Here is a 25,566-nt window from a genome sequence, read left to right as displayed (position 1 = left end):
GGGGTTAATGTGACTCCCTCCTTTATCGCAAAGACATGATGTAAGGTTATGATGTAAGGTGTGTGTGTGTGCGTGTGTGTGTGTGTGCCCTGCGATTGGCTGGTGACCAGTCCAGGGTGCACTCCGCCAATCGCTAAACAAAATGGGAGAATGGATTGTTTGGACGTAGTTTTGACTAATATGTGTTTATTTTTAATATCTTGCTGAGAATTTTTGGGGGGAGGCTGGGGACACATATAATCTTTATTTCTACCTATTTTAAGTTAAGCATTATTGTACTGTTTAAAAATACTGGATGGATGGATGGATGTCTTATAATAAATGAATCTCTGTTATAAAGTTAATATCCCTAAACATCGAGAAAAACAATAGTTTACTGTTTATAATTACTGTTCTTTTCTCAATGTAACTAGTGCTCTGTCAAAAACACAAATAACCTCGCAGAGATGTCATCTATTCACACGTATTCTAAAAGCAAGGTATAACCATGCACATGCAAAGAGGTCACTGATACTGTAAGTAGATGTGGGCACTGTGGCCAAGGTGTCACACATTGTATTACATAAAGAAGAGTTGGATTTTATCTAATTTTGTTTGCCTCTGCTGATAAATTTCTTCTACACCAACATTAGTGAAAGTGGCTGTTTTCTCCCACAGGCAGGTCATGGTTGACATAATATATTGAGAACAGAGCCGAGTGTCAACTTTAATTGGAGCTTTGATTCTCCAGACTTCACTTTAACATTCCATAAGACAGTAACTGTTGAATTTAAAAAAAATTCTGCAGCCACATTGCCAGTGACAATGACATTGATTATGTGAGTCTAAATGTTTAACTCATCTGTCTCAGAAAGAACAATGTGCCATGGTGCCTTAAATGTTAAATCACAACATTTTAACACCTTCAAATTTGTTCCAGCCCCTTAATCTATGCAGTGACAGATGACTCTTTCTACAAATTTTAACAAACAGTTATTAACTGGAGTACCACATTTTTTTAAGATGGCCTTTTTGATTGGTTGAAATTGCTGTCCCACAATGAAAATCACATTTTAAAAAAACAATGAAGTGTTCAGACCTTGCATATTTAGTGATATCTTGTTATGATCTATTTTACCACAATGCATTAATTGAGATACTATTAAACTGAATGTATAAAAAGTCATCTTTTATATGTCACTTCCTATTGGGAGGTGTCCCAATCTCTAACTCCTAAATTTCAATTCAGGAAAAAAAAGATTTTTGCCAATTTAAAAAATACTTTACTTTAACTGAACATTTTGGTTGATTTTAAATGCATGGTGAAAGATTTACATTGATTTTGTAGATTTTTTTCAAATTGGAAGTTTTTATGTAACGCAAAGAGTATTTGTCTGTAGGCAGGGCTTGGTTTTAACCACATCCCCAGAAATGTCACCAGTAAGAGACATTACCTTCATGTTTATCACTGGGCACATGGCGAGTAATTAGTTGGCAGCATTATTAAGTTATGTGCCTTCCAAAGTCTGAAAATCAGCATGTGGTTTTAAAGACCGTCACTACCAAACACCTCATTTCGACAATAAAATGAGCGTTTTTGATTTTAATGCTAAATGTACTGTTTTCTATCTCTGTATGCATGCTCAAAACTGTCTGTGGTAGCCATGTTGTGCCTAGCATTATTGAGTATTGTCAACAACTATCATAAAACGTCACTACCGAAACGGGCACTACCCGAAACGTTTCGATAGTGACATAATAGTTTCGGTAGTGACAATATGATGTTTATTTTTGAATAAAGTAAGTTTTAAATAATATAATACATATGCAATACATAGATCTCTCTGATTTTAACAATATTCTATTTCATATTTTATCTTAATTTGAAGAGAAAAACACCAAAAAGCCTAGCAGAGACAGGGTACAGGCGAAGGGTTACAATGACCCAATGAAATCCAAAGAATATTTAATGAAGGAAAGAGAAAGAAATAAGAGATGGATGGATCCAGCAGAGAGCAAAGGAAAGTCAGAAGAGCATGGAGGAAAATACAAGACCAACGAATGTCTCTTAAAAAACAGAGAGAGAGGGAATATACATACAAGGAAAAGAATGTTACAAAAATGTTTGTCATTCCAATTCAATTTTCATCGGGAAGGTGAAACCGCAGTTTTTCAATGATGAAGAGCCCTGTGATGGACAGGTGACCCGTCCAGCGTGTACCCTGCTTTTGCCCTAAGTCAGCTGTGATCAACTCCAACCCCCTACGACCCTGAGTACAGCACAAAGCAGTTGAAAATGGAAAAAATAATGTTTCATTAGTTATAATACATGTTAAAAGTTAAAATATAGCAAAAGTTAAGTGATTACAATGCTACCCCCACACAAAGTATTACTGCAACAGCAGCAACAATATGGTCACTAATGAAAAAACTGATGTTTTAACAAAATTAAAAAGTATTGAATAATCAACCAACAATTTTTGATAATGATTGTTTAAGGGTATGTTTGATTGAATTAATGATGACTTTTGAAATCAATATGATCAACTTTCTACATTTTACAATGAAAAATAGCATATAAATCTTTTTATATAAATTATAAATTATTTATTTCTGAAAAAGTCATATTAAATTCTGTTAAAAATTCATTTTGATGGCGGCACGGTGGTCGACTGGTTAGCACGTCCGCCTCACAGTTCAGAGGTCGTGGGTTCGATCCCGGCTCCGGCCTCCCTGTGTGGAGTTTGCATGTTCTCCCCGTGCCTGCGTGGGTTTTCTCTGGGCACTTCGGTTTCCTCCCACATTCCAAAAACATGCATGGTAAGTTGATTGGATACTCTAAATTGCCCCTAGGTGTGATTGTGAGTGCGATTGTTTGTCTCTGTGTGCCCTGCGATTGGCTGGCAACCAGTTCAGGGTGTCCCCCGCCTACTGCCCAAAGACAGCTGGGATAGGCTCCAGCACGCCCCGCGACCCTTGTGAGGAGAAGCGGTACAGATAATGGATGGATGGATTCATTTTGATTGATTTTTCCGCCAAAACCATATATATTAAGGTATAAAAATACTTTGTAGAGGGGGGAATGGAAAAAATATGAATCGGCTCATAGAATTATTTTTATCCTTCTGTAATTGTGTGTTTCGGTAGTGAGACATTTTAGGGACAGGCAAGATATTAGGGAAAAGCTAGAAAATACTATTTGAAAATTGACTGTACTTTTACTATATTTGTTCCCCTTAGATATGGTGCAACATGAATACAATAAAAGATTTTCTGAAATAAAATACAAATTTCACGTATTTTCCAATTCTGAATTTGAACCACATATATATGTGTGTGTGTGTGTGTGTGTGTGTGTGTATGTGTGTGTGTGTGTGTATGTATGGAGATGTAACATGGAGATGGACAGCCTACGGCTGAATATATTCATTAATATATTATAAAATACATTGTTGTCCAAACAAATATTTCATTACATTGCTGAATCTATGTAAATTCATGAGTTAAGTACATTCATACATAGGTTTACAGAGCGCTTCATCAACAATGGTCCAAATCACATTTTGCATGACATTCACTCATGCAGTGATTTATATTGTGAAATGATAACACTTTTCCTCCTGGAGTATTTTATTTCTCCATATGATATTTCATCAACAATTTATTTCTCCACATGACGTGGTGCTGTGCACATATTAACAAATTGCCTCACTCATAGCAAAAACTGGATAAATATACATAGACATTTTCTATTAACTTAGAAAACACATGAACCACAAAATTACAAAGTATGCAAGTATGAAGTAGAACGCAAATCTCCTTTTCCAGTATGTCTTTGTTTTTGATGGAATCTCATGTTCTGAACTCAGAGCAGTTTATTTTCCTCTCCTTCCATCCATGGCAAAGCAACGTCTCCGTGGACCTGGCTGTTGCCATGACCACGTTGAGCCATAATGCTTTATGGGACGGTAGAATTGACGCAGGAGCGACCGTCTATCGACGCGACGAAGGAGAGGAGAAAAGACAGGATGAAGTTTGCGCTTGTTAGCTGGTCAAAGGGCAAAGATGAAGATGCATTGAAAATCGTCCCATTATACTGGATCGTAAACTAAGATACTGAAAAGTTAAACTCTCAGGAGTATCATATCTAGTGCCGCAGCATGGGTTTCACTGTTCACTCTTTCACCCATTAGCTCCTATGAAATTGTAAATATGTTTAATGTTGTTACATAATACAATAATGTATGTGTATATTGTATTTTTATGACTTTGTGACGCTAGCGGCCGGCACTGTCTGTCTTGCTGGCTTTAAAACCAAAAAATGGGCGTGTGCAGTGGAGTTCCTTGCGGCCTCGCTGAAGAAATGCCAATATCTGTCTGCCAATCATTTCACGGCCCCGGTCGGCCTGCGATTTAGAACCACCTGGGAGGAACTTCGCAAAAGCGGTTCCATTGTAACCAGAATATCCTTATGGCGAAGTGACTCCCTGGGGCCAAACAAGGCTGAACCGGTGTGGAACCGGCACAATGGAAAAGTGTCTTTAGACTCTGTAAGAAGAAAAAGTCAGTGAACAATTGAATTAATTGAAAGCATTGCACTAAAGGACTGGTTTTTTTTTTATTGCTCTCTGTTTTCATTAAAATGAAGGACAGTTATCCTGTTGGAAATATTTATTTTATCAAATTATTTTTGATTGCCAGATGTTGGAAAATGTGTGTTTACGAGTTGATATATCTTATTCAGGTACGTAAACTAGGAGTATCAAACTCCTTTCCTGCAAGCTCTTTAATGCATCTTTTAGATGTTTTCCTCCTCCAACACATCTGATTGAAATTATCAGCTCATCAGCATGCTCTGCAGGAGTCTGATAATTACCCCGATCATTTAAATCAGGTGTGTGCATATATATATATATATATATATATATATATATATATATATATATATATATATATATATATATATATGTACACTGAGTATCCACAGCAAAAACAGATAACCGCCTCTCCGACTCCTCCGTAGGGTGGAATTGAGTTACATGACTTCTCATGTTTGTTGCGTTGCTAAAGTATTTTTATTTTAGTATGACACTGCTTACATATAATGTGGCTCTTGTCCAATTGGATTCTGCTGCGGAAATGTTTCCGCAGGTCCGCTTTTAAATTAGAAGGAGCTTTTTGGATCCCACGGCGGTGGTCATTCACGTTGCGTGTCCGCTGCAAGTACGCTTCCAAAAGTGTCCTGGAGATCACGGGTACCGCACTTCTTATTTCCCCATTAGTTCGAACCTTCTGTGTTACTTTAATTAACAGATTTAAATAATCAAAATGTGGACATTTGTGAATCGATTCAGATTCTTCCACATCTGAATCGTGATTCATCTAAGAATCGGAATACAGTACAGTGGATTCACTGGACTAGATAGATGAACAAATATACTGTATATTTGAAATTAATATTATGTGAAATTGGGTGATTTCTTGCAGCACCCCTGATGACACAGCACACTTGTGTTTCACGGCACTCTTGTTGGGAATCACTACTCCAAAGTACTCTTTCTTTCTGTTGGATGAGCTTTATTTTCTTCCAACTTCTTTTTACATGGCAATGTCCTAACGCACTCAGACAATTAATAGCTAGAATTCATCCATCCATCCGTTATTCAATCCACTTATCCTCACAAGGGTCGCGGGCATGCTGTAGCCTATCCCAGCTGTATTCGGGCAGTAGGTGGGGTACATCCTGAACTGGTTGCCAGCCAATCACAGTAGTTTGATCCAATCATACATTTTTTTCAACTCAAAGTTGAGGTCACGGGCACACCAACAGAGCTCAAGAGAATGTTTTATTTTCTTTTTGCTCGACAAATCTGTCTAGAAATGTTCAATAGTCACTTACTGCTATGTCGGATCTGTAGGACAGTGCCATTTGTGAAAGTAAGCCCTAACAAATTGAAAAATATGCCACTCAATTCACCATAAGGACAACTTGTTCCACTGTCCTGTTCAGTAGAGAAACGACAAGCATAGCCATGAGAAGGAAATCCTATTCGGATGAAGAGTTTCAATTGAATCACTGAAAAGAATAAAATGGGTTTTTTTTGTCACCCAAAGGATTTGAGTGACTGCCCAATTGCCCCGATGCAAAATTGCCAGTGTTACTTTATATAGGGACGTGGATTGGTTCAATTTTTAGGCAAAGCTTTTCAGTTTGGGAGAAAGATGTTTTTTCAAAAGGCAGTGTGCAATAATGATGTGTCATAAAAAAAAAAAATAAAATAAAAAAAAAAAACTGACAGTCTGCCTGGGACTCAAGAACAGACAAAGGACCTTCTGTCGAGAAAGAAAGTTCTAAGCTATTGGACAGTTAAGAAACTGTAATGTATTCAATTAGTGGCTGTGAAGGTTGGGGGGATGTCTTTTTAGACACACAAAACAAAAATAAATCCCTAACAAATAGTTCTGCATTATTTCTTTCTGCCATCTTTGCTTGTGCAGAATAGTACTGAGCCGCAGACATGACACAGCAAAAACCCCAAAACTAATTTGTGCACACGCTGTCGCTATTATGTACGCACGGGAAACTACTTTGTGGGCACTAACTACTATAGACTACCGTATTTTCCGGATTATAAATCGCTCCAGAGTACAAGTTGCACCAGCCATAAAATATATAATAAAGTAGAAAAAACATATATAAGTCGCTCTGGAGTCGCATTTTTTAAGGACATTTATTTGATAAAATCCAACACCAAGAACAGATATGTCATTTAAAAGGTAAATAACGAACAATTTAAAATAAAAATAGAGACAACAGGCTGAACGGTATGCTTACGTTACATTACACAATGCCCCCCCTCCACCGCCCGGAAGCCAAGTTGCCTCTGTCGCGTAACGCTGATAAATGTGTCCATATAAATCAAAATAATAAAATTGCGCACTTAGAATACATTTCCACTGAGCTACGATGGTAACATTTAGCTTACATTCACGCATGTAGAATTACAAGAAAGTTAGGACTGTATGTGAATTTAGGGAGATTCACCGGAGCGCCTCATCCAAACAGTCACTCGAATCAAAGCGCATGACTGGACACAGAGATCATGAACAACGTGGCTTCAGTAGCACCCCAATCCATTCCACAGAGCTCAACAACTCGCTCAATCACAGCGCGTATGCGACCACGAAGACGGCGCACATCTGCCGCTAACGGCTAACAGACTCCAAACGTCTCTCGTTAGGACCCCTTAGCTGTCCAACAATATGTCCAACAATATGCCCGAAAACATGTCTGGTGTAAAACACACAAGTTAAACAGTAAACCAATGCCTGTATAAACGAAGCACTAACATTTAGGAATTTACAACAGGTTTGTCAGAAAGACTGGGGGGAACCAAAGTTTAGTTCCGCCTCGGTGCGTTTATTCCGTGTCTCCTCCTGATTCTCTGACCGGAATCAATGGTCTATACTATCCGCTTCAGCCAGTGTAAATTCTCTTAATTAATGTGGACAACACTACAAGGTAAGATAACTTTAAACTCACCAAAATGGTCGTAGATCGATTATTTATGTAATTGGTCGTAATTATCTCTTTGTCTCTGCACCGTACGTGTGTGTAAGACCACAGGCACAGCAAGTAGATGGATTGATAGTCAAATAACTGTCTAAATTATCCATGCATTTTAATAGTGTTAAGGATTTATCTTTATGTTTCTTTATGTGAAATGATATACAGGTATTCCCAGCTCTGCACCACATGTTATTCTGCCCGTTGTAAAGTCAATATGTAATGCAGGTTTATATGCAGCCTTAGAACACCCTCCTGTGGTTGTTTGGTGTATTGTTTGCTGACTTTGAAAAGGAAAGGGATACGATATAATGTGTTAATAATTTCACACATAATTCGCTCCGGAGTATAAGTCGCAACCCCAGCCCAACTATGAAAAAACGCGATTTATAGTCCGGAAAATACGGTACTACATCGTGCGCACAAAATCGTTAGAATGTGCACACGAAGTAGTTGTTCGTGCCCATGAAGTAGTAATTGGTGTGCATAAATAAGTAGTTTGTGCACATGAATTAGTAGTTTGTGAGCACAAATTAGTAGTTTGTGCACACAAACTAGTTTTTTTTTTTTTTTCTTCAAATGTCATATCTGGGGCTCCGTAGAGTAGCACCATGCACATAAATTACATCTCATTTTAAGAAAGTTGGAAAAACTGGGTGTACTGTTTTTATATTTAGAGATCTTCTGGCAAACTCGGCAACATCATGTCCTTCAACAACTTCTTTGTTTCTCACAGAGTGTTCATACAGATAAAACACATAAATTAATTCCATTTCTTTGGAGACTGCTGCTTAGCATATGAAAGAGTTACCTCATCAGAAGATACAATTAGTAAACTTGTTCAGTTCTCCAAACACCTATCCTTTCTGATTGCAATCATTTAGCATTTACTCTCCATTTCTTTAATTTGTCTGTGATCTCTGTCATTTAATGTACCGTATTTTCTGGACTATAAAGAGCACCTTTATATAAGCCACATTCACTCAATTAAAAAAATAATAATAATAATGAAAAAACGATATATACTGAAAGCCGCACTGGGTTATAAACCGCACCAACCTATGTTGAAAAATTAGATATAAAATTAGATAGCGGTGGAAGAAAACTCCACAGAATAGCTGCGCTTTTAAATAAGCCATGGTTCGAAACCTTGGAAGAAAGTAGCGGCTTAAAGTCCGTAAAATACGGTATTTAATTCGATCCAAGATTATAGACGCCTACAGTATCGCCTCTCCTTACGAACGTCTCTTCATATGAAAATTTCAAGTTACGAAACGCCTTAACAGGAAAATATTGCCTCTTGTTACCAAAGAAATTTCAGGGTCCGAAAGGTAAAAATACAGTATAGGCTGCTACTCGCAGCTCCAGAGTTTCCTGAACGCAACACACTCATAGCTGCTCTGCCATTGGCTATTATCTAGCATCTTCCTGGCATCCCATTGGCTAAGAGGAACCTCTTCTGTATGTCTCTATGTGTGTCGATAGACAGGTAGATAGATATATATGTGATAGATATATCTATACAGCGTCCTCATCCTCGTCATTCGCCCCTCCGGCCATGAGGTCTTCCGATTGTTTTACGTGAATTAGAAACGAGGAAAAGAAAGAAAAGGAGAAAAGCGGGGTTTTTTTTGTCCATACAAACAAAGCAAGAGACAATAGAAAAGTATGAAAAAGGGATGCGTTTGGTTGATCTCGCCAAAGGATATGACCATAATCTATCGACAGTCGCCACATTATTTAACCGGTTCTTTACAAAACCACTTCTGAGAGAGAACACGAACCAAAGAGGGCAAAAAGTGATGAGGACAACAATTAAAAGGTAAACGACCATCATTTTTATTCTTTACTCCATTCTTTGTTTTTTACATTATGCACAACTCTCATTTATTGTGCAATAATATAATTGTAACATATATGTGTTAAATGTTTTGTTGATGCATTGTTATGCTTTATAAAACATTTATGACTGAATATTGGGGGGCTTGGAACGGATTAGGGTATTTACATGGAAAACGCGTCTACTTACAAAATGATCTACTCAAGAAATTTCTTCCAGAACCAATTCATTTTGAGGTACCACTGTACATAACCAGCAACAAGAAAATATAAATTAATAATAGCAAAGTAGGTAGTTCAGGAAATATGTTCAAACCATACCATTAAAAAAAAAGATAAAGTCTAGAGTACTCAAACTATACTCATTGTTGACTAAATATTTTTAAATCATTTTATATAGTTTGTGTAAGAAAACCTCATTTTGAACGAAGCACCCTAAAGTTCCACAATAACGATGATGATAATAATAATAATAAGGAAGCACGTCCCACCAGCACCATCCCGTTGACAGACTTAATGGTCGATGATGGCCTCGGTATCTACTGTGATTTTTACACCACTGCCTGAGACTCAATGTTTTGTTCGGACACATTATCTTAAAAATAATCTCGAAAAATGCTCTACCTATCTTTTAAATGTTTGATTAGTACTGGAAACACATTGACTTCCATTGTGTCACAGTGTGACAGTAATAGAAACAGGTGGACCACAACATCTTATGTTAATGTCACAGGATGAGTGACAGGAAGGGAATCAACCAAAATGAGCAACTTAGCTTGGTCAGTGGGAGGCAAATTGTATAATGCATAATGTATGAAAAGCTCCTAAACATACTTACCTTAGCCTATAGATTACAAGATATACATATACAGGAATGTAGAGCCCGTGAAACAGCCCCTGTTATAGTTAAGGCAAAACCTATACAGTACCGTACTTACAACTGTTGGAATTTGTTTCCTGCCCTTTTTGCTTTGGGTCGATGGTGCAGGCATGTCTCTGGAAGTGTCCGGGGTGAGTGTATATTTATAGACTAAATAAACATATGCCATCAAAATAAGATGTCATCTGAAAATTGACATTAAGGAGACCCTCAAAACTACAGAAATCAGTGTCCGTCTACTTTTTGTCTGGCTTTATTTTGTTTGTGTTGTCAAGATTTGCAAACCATCCAGAGGATGAGAAGAGAAAATACAATTGCATTATTTTCGGATGTCTCTACCTCGCTGATCAAGTTATTTTCTGTTGATTCACTTCCTGATCTTCATGTTCCTTTCTTTAATCCCTCATATCATTCTCACTTCTCTCGAATTTATACACCTGATAACATTGTCATCACGGAAGATCATGAGCTCATGAAAACCCCGTCTCTCCATCTATTCTCCCTTGAACCAGTGATGCCTCAATAGGGCAGCCAAGCCAGGCAATTGCCCAGGGCCCCAAGGTGAAGAGGCCCCCAAGAGATGGCTGTCTTTGGCCTCCATCAATGACAAACAAGGGCAGAGCTTTAGACAATGCAATGACAACAAGTCGGGAATCCCCTGCATAGGGTTGTTTTTCTAGCTGTTGCGGGCTGGTGGCTTTTTGAGGGCCTCATGTCAACAACACAATCGGAAACTCCTGGAGACACTGCAAGTACACGTGAGGATTGTGGAATGGGGTCCCTGCTAATAGCAGGCTGTGGATGACGATAAAAAGAAAATTCTTATAGTGGTGGTTATTTGTTTGTTCATTTTATCTCAATGATTTATTCGTCCTGTTTTTGTTTTGGGTGGGGGAGGGGGGGGGGGGGGGGCTCCAGAGGGTCTAGAAATACCCCTGCCCTAAACCCGCTCGCCCTTTTCTACATTGCTGTCTCCAGGTTAGTGGGATTAATGCGTCGATGAGCAGGAAACGGGAGCAGCGAGTCTTGTTCATGGTGGTGATCATGGTGATCTGCTACCTTATGTGCTGGTTGCCTTATGGTGTCATGGCGCTGCTGGCCACTTTCGGACCGCCTGGCCTCGTCACACCTGAAGCGAGCATCATACCTTCAGTCCTGGCAAAGACGAGCACAGTCATCAACCCGGTGATATACGTCTTCATGAATAAACAGGTAAGGGACATCTGGCCATAAATGTGATATTTAACATATTGCCTGGGTCCATCCAAAACATAGTTTGCCTAGCGAGGACCTAAGATTTAGATTCTCACTGAGCTTGGCTCTTACCAGATATTTTAAAGATATGAAGAAGAGACAAGGACATTTTATGTTTTTATTTTGTTTGGTTTTTTTTGTTTTTTTTTTACTTTAACTGCATGGAATGGGATTCCATTCAAGGGAGTCCATTAGATTATAGATTACACTCTATGTATTAAAATATATGTATTAAACTTTGTTTGTTCCCATAGCCATTGCCACAGATCAGAAGGCAACGTACATTGGCTGTCTCAAACTCGCTATCTAAAAATACACAGTCACTGAGGCTACATTTATGTTGTTCACATTCATTTCTCACAGCAAGTGGCGACACTGAAGCCAAAGGGGAAATCTGCAGTACAATTAACAATGAAGTATTATTATTAACTCTCAGCGGGTCTCAATTAAGTTTGGAGCATGCCCATTTGAGACAGTGTGAATGAGTCCTTTAAAAAAAACATTTTTTTTAAAAAAATTTTATTGATTGATATACACATTGCTTAGGAAAGATGCACTCTACTCTTTTTCTATACAGTAATAGAGTAGAATAGAATACAATAGCCCTTATTGTGATTCTAGTACACAAAATTGGCAGAGCTGGGCATTTCACCAAAAATTGAGCGTCCGTTATTTCCTTCTGCAGTGTGGGTAATTTTCCCCGTCATTCCTCAACCGTCAGCAAAACGGGTGTCAGTGACGGATAGACGAACCGGTCCGTCACATCGACGGAATTCCCGGCTCTGAACATTGGAATGTTACTCCTTGGGGTGATACAAAAAAAGAGTAGGGGACCACAACCAATAATAAAATGCAGATGAAAATAATGAACTGGAAAAAATGCAGAAGAGGAATTTGAACAAGAAAAAGAATGAATATGACAAAATAGAATAAGGTGAGGGGGCAACACTTTTAAACATGATAGTATATTGCATTGTATGTTATATCAATATTGGACTTGAATGTGATTCATATTATGAATCATGTGCTTGAGAGTTAGAACACTTGGATGAAATGGGAAAGAGTCCAGCGGTGTGTGGTGAAATATGTGAGGTTGAAATATGTGAAATATGTGTGTATAGTGGTGAAATATGTGTTCATGACAGTGTGGCGATGGCTCTGGGTAAGAAGCTGACCCTCCGTCTGTTTGTTCAGCTTTTGTCAGCTCTGAGAAGGCAGCAGACAGGTGGTTACTGGGCTGGGAATTGTCCAAGATGATGTTTGCTGCTTTGATGAGGTAGCAAGATCCAGCAAAATCCTCTAAACTGGGCAAAGAGCGACCCGTGATATTCTTGGCGATGTTTGTTACTCTCTGTGGTGCGTTCCACTTAGCTGCCATGTATCCAGTGTACCACACTTACATGCGGTATGTCAAGATGCTCTCGACACCTGCCCGTTACAAGGTCTACTGCAGCTTCCAGGTAGTTTTTTCTAAACACTTTCAGGAAACGTAATCGCTGCTGCTTCTTCTTTACCACTGCCGCTTGTGTTGGGAGACCAGGAGAGCCCGTATTCACCATGTGCTCGCTCATTGCCACCTTTTTTAAAACTCCAGAATGAGCTTTTTTGTTTTTCAGGGTTGTTCAATTTGAGGCTGTTTACTGTACACCACACCAACATCCGCCTTAACACATCTCTGTAGTCTGTATGATGATTTATTTCATATAAGACCGACCATGGTGGTAGTGTCATCTGTGGATTTGATGTAATTGTTGGGGAAATGGGTATGGGGTCAGTCGTGTGCAGTGTGTACAAGACAGGGTTCAGTAGACAACCTTGTCTGACAACTGACATATCGCAAAAAAAAAAAAAAATCCTTAATCCAGTGGCAGACGGGGGGTCAAGATGCTCAGGTAAAATGAGTTTGTTCACCTTTGGAATGGTGACCTTAAAGGTGGCGCTGAATTGCATGCTGGCACAGTTCCCCCAGTGCTCTCTTTAACTCAGTGCAGTGTGGGGTGATGTCCCTGTCAGCAAACAGATGGGGGTGGAGACATTTTGGGTTAGGGTTACCACTGCTAGCATTTTTGGACAACTTCAGGCATGGAAGGACGATGTCTTGTTGAAGGTGAATGAAGACACCGTTGAGTTTGGCGGCCCATCTCCGTGCTCCACCAGGGCCAGTCCCTTTCCTGTGTTTCACTGTCCTCAGCACCTGTCTCACTCTATGTTAGCTCATATCAGGATATGAAAATCATATATGGCAGAGTTAATTCATTTTGAAATGCTTTATTATCTTTACTAATCTCTGTTTTACCATTCAAATAGAAGTTGAAATTCAGCTTGTGGCCTCACTTTCCATGATCAAGGCGAATTTGAGTAAATCCTCGCACATCATAAATCAACATGCCTGGCAGGCTGTATCTTTGATCCTGCGACCGCGTTTTATGCCAAACTAGCACAGAAAACTTCATAGTAGAATTACACCTTTTTTTACTGCCTACCCATTGCTTCTTCAGTTGTCTACACAGATGTACAGTGTACAGTACGATAACATGTGAAGTTTATTGTCACCTATAAAACTGTACATGCTTGTCAATGTATATTCTGGAAATTGTCTTTCCCCACAATCACAAACCAAAAGCCAATTTTTTTCACTCTTTTTTTTTTTTTCATTTCAGTGAAATGCTTAAAAACGTGTACCAAAATATCTGAATATTCAAGGGGCAGTCAAAATGCAATGGTCCCAATTCATTTTAACCTACTAATAATTGTGTTGTTTTTTTTCCCCATACATATGCTTGAATGTTTTCCCCTGCAAACTGTCACAAATCTAGCAGACAAGGTGAACTTGTCAGGGCCATTGTTACTGTTAAGTGATGCCCTTATACTTTTATTTTTGGCTGAAGGGCCATAGTGGCAAGGCAGTGGTGCCAGAAATACGTTAACAGCAATGTGAACCCATTGACAAGACTTAAATAAACAGCACACACATCTGAGCCACAGTGCCCCCCTCACACATGTAAAATTGTAAAATTACAGTAATAGTTGCATGAAAAATAAAATACAGGAGGACACCTGCTCCTAACACTATAGTCCAAAGTAAAGTCAATAAACAAATAACTAAACAATACACATCATAGAACACATTAGTAAGGGAAACTCTTGATATTCATAGCTTAAACATAGTGCATTTTGCGACAATTCAAATTCACGCTCCCGCTTGAGAAAATGACAGCATCGTTTTCAGTATGGGGAGAGATTTGTCTCAAAATTCTTTACACAAATACAGCTGCAATTATCACAGTTGTTTTTCAGATCCACATATGTATTTGTGATTTCCATGTGTTTTTAAATGTTGTGTGTACATTTATTTATCATATTTATCATCTGCGTGTGAATTTGTAACGTTTGTGTGGAGGGTTCACTGAAAAGCACTCAATTTATTGTTTTCCAGGATTTATTTGCATCAGCAATCTGCAGAAGACAATACAGACTAGGGATAGACCGATATGCTTTTTTTCAGGGCTGATTATTAGTAGTCAAGGCGGCCGATAACCGATATTTGAAGCCGATATTTATTTGTAGAAAAAAGGGGTAAAATGGTGTCAAATTTATGAAAAATAAAAACTCCAACACTTGACTAAAATGCCTTTAAGCCCATGTTTATTAAACAACTTTAGTGATTTAGAAGATGTTAAATATTTTCTAAATCTTAAAAAATAGACAACTTTGTTTTAAGTCTCACAAAAAAGTGCAACGAGCTCCCAGGCTCAGCTGCCTGTCCAACAAATATCTCCTTACGGTAAATAGTTTTCTAAAAACCCACTATAACTGAAATGTTCATTTTTCACACATCGTTGTTTTAAAGTTCAAAAACATAAAAGTGAATCCTCAACGCAGCTACTAGCCAGAAAAATAAACATGTTTCCAAGACCGGACTTTCACATGCAGTACTTTCCCGTCAATTTTTGCACCATGTACAGCACTTGGAGTGGTGGTTGTTTTAAAGTCCTCTATAAATAAAGTTGAGTTTAGCTTTTCATTACATGGCTTACACACAGACACGCACACGCTGGCACTCTCTCACATCTTACTTTAATCACCATTTCCTGATATTATCAGCAACTTCTCTCAGGAGCCATGTCATTCACAAAGCAAATTAACTGTTGTGACATTGGGGGAGGGGTTATCTTGAGCCGCAAGGCAGCTTACTGTGGCGAGCACAACTGCCCCTTGTGTTTATATGACATTGAAGGGCTCATAGTAATGTTACAAGTGAGTTATAGTAGCCTGACATTTACTAAAATTTCTGCGAAGTCTATTGCATTACCTTGAACTACTAACTCGCCGACTCCCGTCGTGTATGTGCCTGGCTCGTCCAGGAGACACAGAGAGAGAGCGAGCAGGGAGCACACACGCAGCTTTACGCTGATTGGCTGTTACGCACTTCACAAAGGAGCCAATCAGATGGTGCTTTGGGCGGGCCAATTTGCCTGTGCAGGGCCAGTCGTGCAGCAAACAGAGAGAGAAAAGCACGCTGCAGCAAGCACGAATAAAGTAATATTTATTTTATCAGCCTTAAAAAAAAAAAAAAATGCAGATGCCGATAATCGCCAAAATGCCAAACGCCAGCCCCGATAATCGACCCGGACGATAATCGCTCCATCTCTGATACAGACGCACAGTTTGTCTTCTCAAACTGGCACATCTGCTCTCTGTCTCTAAACACGGAAAATACTTGATATGAAATGAATGTTTCCTCAGTGTTGGTCATAAAAGAATACTCGCGCCAAAACGGCGACATTGAAAAACGTTTGTAAAACTACTACTGCTGGTGAAACTGACACAACAGACCTTGATATTGTAACAAGATGTCACTATACTCACTATTTACCGGTAGCACCAACATAAAAGTCTAAATCCTTGAAGAAAATAATGTAGCAACGTAGCATCTCTTTCACATACGACTTATCCTCAGAAATCTTCATCACAGTGTGAGGGAAGAAGGAAGTTGCTACGGAAACCCGACAGGTGTGACGGAAGCACACTGAGCAGATTATGCAGAAAATGACTAAATATCAATTTATAAAAATGACTCATACAAAAATAACCATGAAACAAAAATGTATTTTCAAAAATATAAGCAGGAAGAAAAACAATAAATTAAGTTTATTTTTAACTCCGTTTCAAATTGTCGAATGTACATTTGTGGATCAGCGGACACGCGCAATTATTTTTTACACAAACATCACACTGATTTAATAATCTCACAGGCATCAGATCTCAATAATCGCAATTTGAAAGACCATCCCTCCTCCGTCCACTAGAAGGCAGTGTTGCTGTTTCCATTCAATGGGACCAAGCTATCTCCCGTTTTTCATTCAAAAATTGGAAACTGAAGATGATGAAAATGAGCCATTATCTCATATTTTATTTTGTGTTCATTTACCACAAGTTAGGAAACAAAATAGAACAATACTTTATTTCTCTTGAGCTCGTTTTGCATTGATACGGAAGGCATTCTTCTTCTACGCCGCTGTAGCAGCAGACAAAGAGAGGAAGAAAGTCGTCTTCGTGTCAACTCAAATCGAGCTTGAGGGAAGCAAATTATGGTTGTATTTTGTTTTGCGAGTTGTGTTAAATAAATACAAAATAAAAGAGCAGTTAAATCAGCTTGTTTTAAACACAAAACGGGAGATAATTCATATATATACACTGTATGTATGTATATATATATATATATATATATATATATACATACATATATATATATATGTGTATGTATGTATGTATGTATGTATGTATGTGTGTGTGTCTGTCTGTCTGATTTATTATGTATTTATAGTGGAAAAATCCGGTGTCAATTGTATGACAGGCAGGAGATGGGATCAAAGGAAAAAAAGCAGCCTAAGACGCAAAGTGAACTCAACTATCCGACTTGTTTAATCCGTCAGTCTTTTAGTTAGACCTTTCGTGATTAACATGTGGTAAAACTCCATCTGATTCTACACTAGTGTGTGGATTAACGGCTCGGGTTAACATAGTCTTTGTATTAAAGTCATGTCATTCTCCTTGTACATCTTTTTCTTATTGATTTTATTCCACAGACTGGAAACTTCATGGCCAAGTAAGAGTTTATGCCACAGAATAATAATGCTAGGGGGAAAAAAAAGTTGTCTTCTCTCTTAATGAATACTGCATTAGTTTAGTCAATTATAAGTCTTTGGTGAATTTAAATCATCTTTAATGAGCAAAATTGCCAAGTATGTCTGTCAGAGGACTGTTGCACTTTTGCCGCAAAAGGATTTTCTTTGAGGTCAGGTATTGTATAATGGCTAAGTCTGGATGCTTTAAACAAGGATTACATTTCCAGGACATTCTCATCCAGTGGTGTCCAACACAGACACCCCAACTGTATTAAATAGATCCGCACAGCATGTAATATTGATGCACAGCAGGTAGTGGGTACCCAATTGGGGTGAAGTAAATCTGAAGTATGTCAACCAGGTGCTCAGAGTGGCATGCTACTGCCAGAAATAAATACTTCAATGTCGACTCGTGTGAGTGCTCATACTACATTGAGGTTTTCATCTGTGGTAGAGTTGAATTGGATTGCATCTTTTGAGGTTGCTTCTTTTTTCACTATTGCACAAAGCACACAGTCTTCTGTGGGGGGAAAAAGCAAATAGTACAGAGTGTGGCAAATATTTTGTTATTAAAAAGTGAGCAAATGCCATCAAGTGTGTAAATCAACAATCATATTTTAGTCAAAAACAGCCTCCTCTGGCATTCAGTTAGAGATTATTTACATTTAAACTGTCTTGACAAATTGCAGCATGTTGTTTAATCACTGACAGTTTCCAGAAGATGTCCTTTGGGATTATGATTGTCTATGACGATTTGAGGGCATACATCATGGATTGTTCACAATACCAATATGTCTGAATTGCATTATATCAAATCAAACTGAGGGGTTACGGTAGTTAATGATTACGGCGTATTAACTTGTCTATCACAGATTTACTTGTTTTTTGTCAATTTTATCAACGTGGATCATAAAGTATATACATTGATATATTATATGTATATTTATATATGTGTATTATAAGGTATCTATCAGAGCTGGGTAGTCCGTCCCTGGGCCGGACCGGTCGGACCCTCCGGCCGGGCAAAACTGTGTAGTGGTTTGCTGGCATGCTTTTATTTTGAAGGCTGGGAAGCGTGAAGGAGGGGAAGTGTGGAAAATAAGTAACTTGTTGAATGCTTGCAGACTTGTCGTCTGTTGGACCCAAATAATTATACAACACGACAAAACCAACCCCAGGGCCCGCAATGGAAGTAAGTACAGTACACGCAGTTGGATAAGTACGTAAGTGGCGTGTTTGAAGCGTGTCCACAGCGGGTTTGAATAGCAAGTTAGCCAGCTAATTGTCTTTAAATAAACCTCTTCCGTTAGCATCTGTATCGGGGGGTCGCGGCCGGAAGGGTACCCAGGTCAAGGGTGGAAGGTCGCGGCCGGACGGGCAAAAAAGGGTCAAGTGCCCAGCTCTGGTATCTATATTTATTGACTTATTTTATCATTACTTTTTGGTTTGTTTGTTGCAATGTGAAATATAAATGTAACAGAACGAGAACATTTGTCTCATTTCCATCCTTAAACACATGTCCAACTAAGACCTCAGCTCAGCTACAAATAGATGACCTTACAGGAAACTGTAATAAAATATATGAGACTACCACCCTGTGACAGCCTGACGGGAACACTCCAGTGTCCTGTATGTCATTTTCAGTCTTCAATTCCTCCCAGCCCGTTACTATGGAAACTATGAGTTGAGGCGAGTTGAAGACTAAAAATGCTGTACAGATACAAGGAACAGCTGGCGTGCGTTTCTCCCATCATCCATCAGTGGCGCCCACAGTCAACAGAGCCAAATAGGCCACCAGGAACAGGAATTCATACTGTGGATTCTGGGTATGTTTTCACTCGATGCATGTTTTGATTCCTGTCGACGAACCGTGTTTTGCATGTCATTCGAGGTGATGTGAAACTCACTTCCAGACGAAGTTGCAGAGACAGAAACCACCGGAGTGAATAACGTCCAGATGAAACATTACTGATGCCTAATTAACTATCTGCCCATCCGTAATATCGTGCATACTGTCACAGCCCACTGTACAGCGCACATCCGGCCTGACAATTTGGAACAATCTCGAGGTTATTCGAGCAGCAATTGAAGTTGTCTTCCCTTTCTGAGACCTTTTTTCAGACTCGCACACATTACGCAGCCTCATTCAGACAGAAAAGCACATTTCAAATACACAAAAGTAACATGCTGCTCCCCACTCTTATTTTTCGACATGCTCGAACACACTCTGCAAAGAGGCACACAATTCATCTCAAGAAGCGATCATGAAGAGCTCCAATTAAGCCAAAACTCCTCCACTACACTCTATATACACTCTTTGTTATTGTATGATTTATTTTGTACTCCAGGTGCAGCACTTTATATGCAGCAGTGATTGTTTTAAAGTGCTATATAAATAAGGTTGAGTTTGATTGTTTCAGTAACCAGCAAAAAAATGCTCATCAAAATAAGACATTTGCTCCCCGAATGAAGTAATTGATTAGCAGTCTTGAATCACTACATATTTTTTAAACTATTGTTTTTTTCTCCTCAAATTTCTCAAATTTCTGAATTCAAATGTAAATTAATATATTGGGTCACATTTTACTGGTATTGTATTTTTCTCATCAGATGGCCACACTGATGTACTGTATAGTGGAACTTCTAGTGTTAGTATCCCTTATTTTGTTTTTATTTTGAAAACACTTTTCTTAGGTTCAAACTGTTGTTTTAGTTGCCCTCATATAACAATTTAAGGAACCTTAATTGTCATGTTATTGTAAAAAGAATTCAAGCTTATGTATGACACAACTTAGAAACAATAATGATATAGAGGGGGCCCTTGTTTTATGACGGTCGAACAAACAGTGTTTCTGTGTGTTCAGTGTTTTGAACAGCTCGCAATGATCTAGTTTGCGCAGAAATAGAAAATGTTGTCTCACGTCACAAGTTGTGTTATATTTACACAAATATATTAGCATTAGCAGGTTAGTGACACACCGAGGCGTGCCCAGACTTGAAATTTAGGTTACATTAATGCCGCAGGAATGGAGCTCTGTTGTAAACCCAAGACCCCCTGTACTCACAATATATTCTTTAGTTGCACGCTGCCCCTGCGAATGTGCAGAGGGAAGATTATTGACGTGAGTGTTGTGGTTCAGATGCTCACTGATCGGAATCCTTGCAAGATTCACAGGATATGAATGATGGTTTAGCCTTAGTTATTTTTGTGTGATAGACAGAACATGTTGCGTGAACTATACACCTTCATGGCCATTGGACATTAGAGGTTCCACTATATTTAGATCTCCCGGGGCCTATTGAGTAGAACGTTTTTGTCAAAAATCAATACATTGCATATCAAGACATTAGCATCCTCCGCCTCAGTTGTCCGGGAAGTCAACAAAGGGACATATTGTCATTTAAGGAAAGCAGCTGTGCTGCTATGAAACAAAAAACTCAACAGCAATCGGCTTTACGGAAATAGGATGCTTCTGAAATTTGAGGCTTGAACCGCACAATGGTTGTGTACAACATGTAATACATGCTATACCATTGCATCCTGAGAATAGGGAAGGGCTGTAATAAGATTCCCTTCATTCTGATCATATGTTCTTGTATGTGGCAGTGGTTTCCTAGTTGGAGCTCTCAGATCATAGTCACTTTTTTGAACTCCGGGATTGTTTCTCAATATCAGTTTATGCGAGCAAATGAAGTCATCCAATTATCATAGTAATGCCTACAAACAAAGCATCCGAGCATGGAATCATTTCATTTAAATTCTTTAAACAGCACTCAAGTCACTGTCAACATCTACATAAATATGAGACCACTTTGTAATCCTGTATTTTGCCACAAAGAATTAACGCACATTCTTTGGAACAGTCCCAAATACTTTGCAGCTTGGCAGTTTTAATATATCCATGTACGTAAGTATCAACTTTAGGTTTCTAGACAGAAACAAAACTGGTGTTCTCTCATAAAGAAACTATGTATGAAAATCTAACAACGCCTATAGTATTTGAGCACAATCACATCCAAAGCAAGATATGTCCTACTTAAAAAAAGCACACATCCTCAAAGTGTGAAGTGATAACTGAGGATAGGTAGCTGACAGCGCTGTCTGAAACCATAGCGTTCATTCTAATATCGCCCTCTCAGAGGTGCCTCTGTCCTCTCTCCCCAAAGTACCTCGTCACTGCATCCCACTCTTTCCATCTCCCTGCCATGATTTATGTTTCTGTGCCTCACTTCCCGGTTTGCTTGACCTTATAGCCTTTTGTGTCCACGTGTGCGTGTTGGCATACTCAAGCATTTCTTCCTTGGTTGACTGAGCGCCACCAGTGTATTGGAACAGCTAAGGAGAAATGTTGCTTTCCTCCATTCTTTGATAAGCTGCAGGTTATTGACAGAGAGACAAAGGGGTCCAATTTATTGCTTATAGAAATATAGTTCTCGGCATGTCCTGAGGCATTTTTCTCACATCCAGCAAATATTTGGCAGACTCAGCCAAGTTTGTTAGGAGGTACAAACCATACATGCATTCAGTCAACCATCCATCCATAATCTATACTTTTTTTTTGTCTAGGATGTTCAAATATTTTATTCAATGTAACTTCCAGAGGTGGGTATTTCATCGACCGACGGACCGGTCTGTCACTTACGGACGCCCGTTATGCTGAACCCTAAAAAATAGACGGAATAGGCATAGAAGGAAGTAGATTTTTCTCCATCTGTGTAATCTTCACTAACCTGGTCCGAACCTCACAGTCCACCATTGACGGACGTCCGTTTTGCTGATATATATAGCAGGTGGCGGTAGGCACCAGTTAGCCAGGATGAAATAAATTATAAAATTAGAGCTAAGAAGTAAAGTAGTTTTGAATATAGTATGGTTAGGAATTTGTGAAACGGTATTTTGCAGGCCCACACTCAGTTTCAAAAGGTGGCAGTAATGCACCAAAAGTTGTTTGACAACCGCTAAAAAACAGAAGAAGAACAAAAAAATAGAAAAAAAATATGTCTAAGTGGAAGAAAAAAACGTTCATTTACTGTAATGGTAACTTTATTACGGTTTCCACAAGGACTAGGAAGCATTTTAATCCACCAGGATTGTACTTTTGGCAACAATAATGTGACACAGGATTCTAGCTAAGGTAAGCAAAATTTTAAAAGTAAAACTTTAAAGAGTTAAAGTGGCAGGAGGCTTCCACTTAACAGTTCAAAAGATTGGCATACAAGGGTAGATAGACTATGTGAAATGTCAGACGTATGTGACTGTAAAGCTGTTTGAGCAGCAAGCTGACTCATTCTGATTTTAATCAAACCGGTTCAGATAATGGATGGATGGATTTTTCATTTGTTGGACCTTTTTCTTTGCAGATTGACTATTGACGGACTGGCAAACCGTTAATGTTTACCAACAAAAGTGCAGTTAAAATAACATGACGAACTGAGCGACAGACTATTACAGTTTGGTTCATCTTGAAAAAAATGACGGATTGACGATGACGGACATGTACCCAGGCTGCTGACAGATGACGAATGATGGACTGGCAAGCTTTAGTAAAATGCCCACCTCTGGTAACTTAATTTATTGTAGAGGGCAAAGGGCAAAATGTGCCCTGATGTTTCTTGTTTGCACTCTTTTGGGTTCCATTTTTATTTACTCATTTTCTTTGAGAAACTATTTTTCAATTTTGGTTAAGTACAATATTTTAATTAATTGAAAGACTTTTTTTTCACCTTTAATTAATATCACACCAAATTTGATGCAAATGTAAATCTAAAAGTCCAAACAGTGCCCTAATGGAAATGTCAGGTGTTAATTCATGAAGCTAATGATGTTGGTATTGATGATAGATGTAAGCTCAGGTAATACACAGTACACTGCAACAGAGCTCAATGTTTGTAGACTATTATTTATGTCAAAATCTTCCTGCCAAACTACCCATGTAATAATTTCTGCAGCTTTTGGGCAGTTTATATTTATTTACTGTTGTCTGTATTTCTTGTAGTCTATGAATCCAAAAATGACTTCAGCCCCATCCTTTCACGCATTTGCCTCACCAAATATTTGTGTGGTTTCACTTCATGTGATATTTAGTAGCTTCTTTTGATTTTTGTCTGTTTCCATCACACTCGCACTCGTGTGATTTTTTTTTTCTTTCAAGATGTGTAGTGTTTGTAGCTCTCTTTTTTTAAATGCAAATAAAAACTACAATGTTGGATGAAAGAACACTAATGCTCATTCAAATCTATGTACAACATTATGTTCCTGTAGGCCTTGCCTTTACCAGCTAGTGGAAATGTCATTGTAATACTTATACTGTATACCTTCTACATTTTCCTTTGGATTGTACATTTAAGTTAATTGATTAGTTGGGCATTCAATTCAAATTGTACCCACATTATGGTGAAAAACAGTGACTCATAGATTGTGTCTTTTTACACTTCTCAGGAAGTGCGCGTAGTTGAAAAAAACTGTCATTTCAGTATTATCATGGGTTTAACAATATCGGCTTCCATATAAAATGTGTTTGTTGGAGATTTGGCAATGTATTTTTGTATTTTTATTAATAATTTTCTATCAATTATCTCTCTTTCTTGTATTATGCATTTATGCAATGTTGTGTCGTCTTGTTTCCTGTCTTGTGTCTTTCTGCTTTTCTATACAGGCTGTGAAGGACTTTCTCCATATTTTGCACCTATGACAAAATGTAGTAGACTATAAGTATACATTAAACTCATTGCGTATACTAAGTATACTACGTTTTCTCAAGAGTGTTATCAGATTCCACGTTTAAAGGTGAACTTGGAAAGACAGCATAAAAGTGTAAATTGTTAAGTGTGTGTTTCCAGTCTTAAATATACACTCTGTGGATGGACATGTTTGGAAATGCCTGGAATTTCAAGTACAGCCAAGCATCCTGAACGAATTGTTATGCTGTCAAACTGCTGCTGGGGTACTCAATTATTCAGAATCTACCTATCTGTCCATCAGCCCAACTGGATACTTGGACTTTGAGCTGCGTGGCACCAGGGGAATTAGGTTGTGTAGCAGTTGGTGTAAAATGGGAGGATCTGCATGAAATCAGAATGTTCAAACTTCTATATGTATTCATGGATTGAATCTATCAAGGGGTCATTCAGTATTTATTATCCGTTGACAGATGATTTACATAGATCCCTGCCTTCTCTCTGTATCCAAGAGACAAGAATCCTATTCCTCGTTTTCCAAAGTAGTTTGATTTGTGTTACCTGCATGTCCTGGTGATATGTTGTGAAAATATTCAACGGGGAATAATCCAACCTTTGTTTGAATGATGACAGTTTACCCTCATACAGCACTGTACACACATTCTATCATTAGATTTGCTGTTTTAGCTATTTGACCAAGTAGAATGTCAGTGGAGTGCAAATATAAGTGAAAATAATGGTTGTGTCACACCACACGATAGGGGGTGGAAGGCGGTCTCAAAGTGCCCACTTCACAGTGGCCAACTTTACATTATCCGCAAGTGGAGATCTTGCAGTCTCTAAAAACACACTATGCGCACTGTCATCTTCATGGACACCAGCGATTCTGTTTATGCTTCTGCCTTGCAGGCCTCACCTGTGCTGAATTTAAAGGGAATGAGCTGCTTTCATTGGTCAGGACGTAAGTCGACTGTGTTCACTCCCATAATGGCGCAAACGGCAATTTCTAACTGCAAGCATCTACGAAAATACCAGAAGAAAGAAAATCAGCCCATGCGCACATTTATACTGCCCTGTACGCTACAATTGCGCTGAGCATGAAATAGTGTCATCAGTGTATTTTTTGACTACAGTGTTCCCTCACTTTTCACAGGTGATACGTTACAAGCCCCTCCACAATAGATACATTTCAAAGTATAGGTTGATTTTAAGCGAAGTAAAGGCTGACTTTAAAAAATAAT

The 25,566-nt window shown here is 38.6% G+C and overlaps 1 protein-coding gene across 1 annotated transcript in view; it reads left to right on the top strand.

Moving 5' to 3' along the window:
• The window catches only part of tmtopsa (teleost multiple tissue opsin a), an 80,526-nt gene that overhangs the window by 50,981 nt on the left and 3,979 nt on the right, over positions 1–25,566 (top strand). The window contains exon 3 of the mRNA XM_086042966.1: positions 11,244–11,477. Within this exon, the coding sequence (XP_085899092.1) occupies positions 11,244–11,477 (234 nt within the window). The remainder of the gene's footprint in view (positions 1–11,243; positions 11,478–25,566) is intronic.

This window comes from Filicampus tigris, chromosome 10, assembly GCF_054856515.1.
Source record: "Filicampus tigris isolate MCC_2025a chromosome 10, RoL_Ftig_1.0, whole genome shotgun sequence".
In the NCBI taxonomy this organism is placed as follows: domain Eukaryota; kingdom Metazoa; phylum Chordata; class Actinopteri; order Syngnathiformes; family Syngnathidae; genus Filicampus; species Filicampus tigris.
This window is presented reverse-complemented; position numbering and strand designations above follow the sequence as displayed.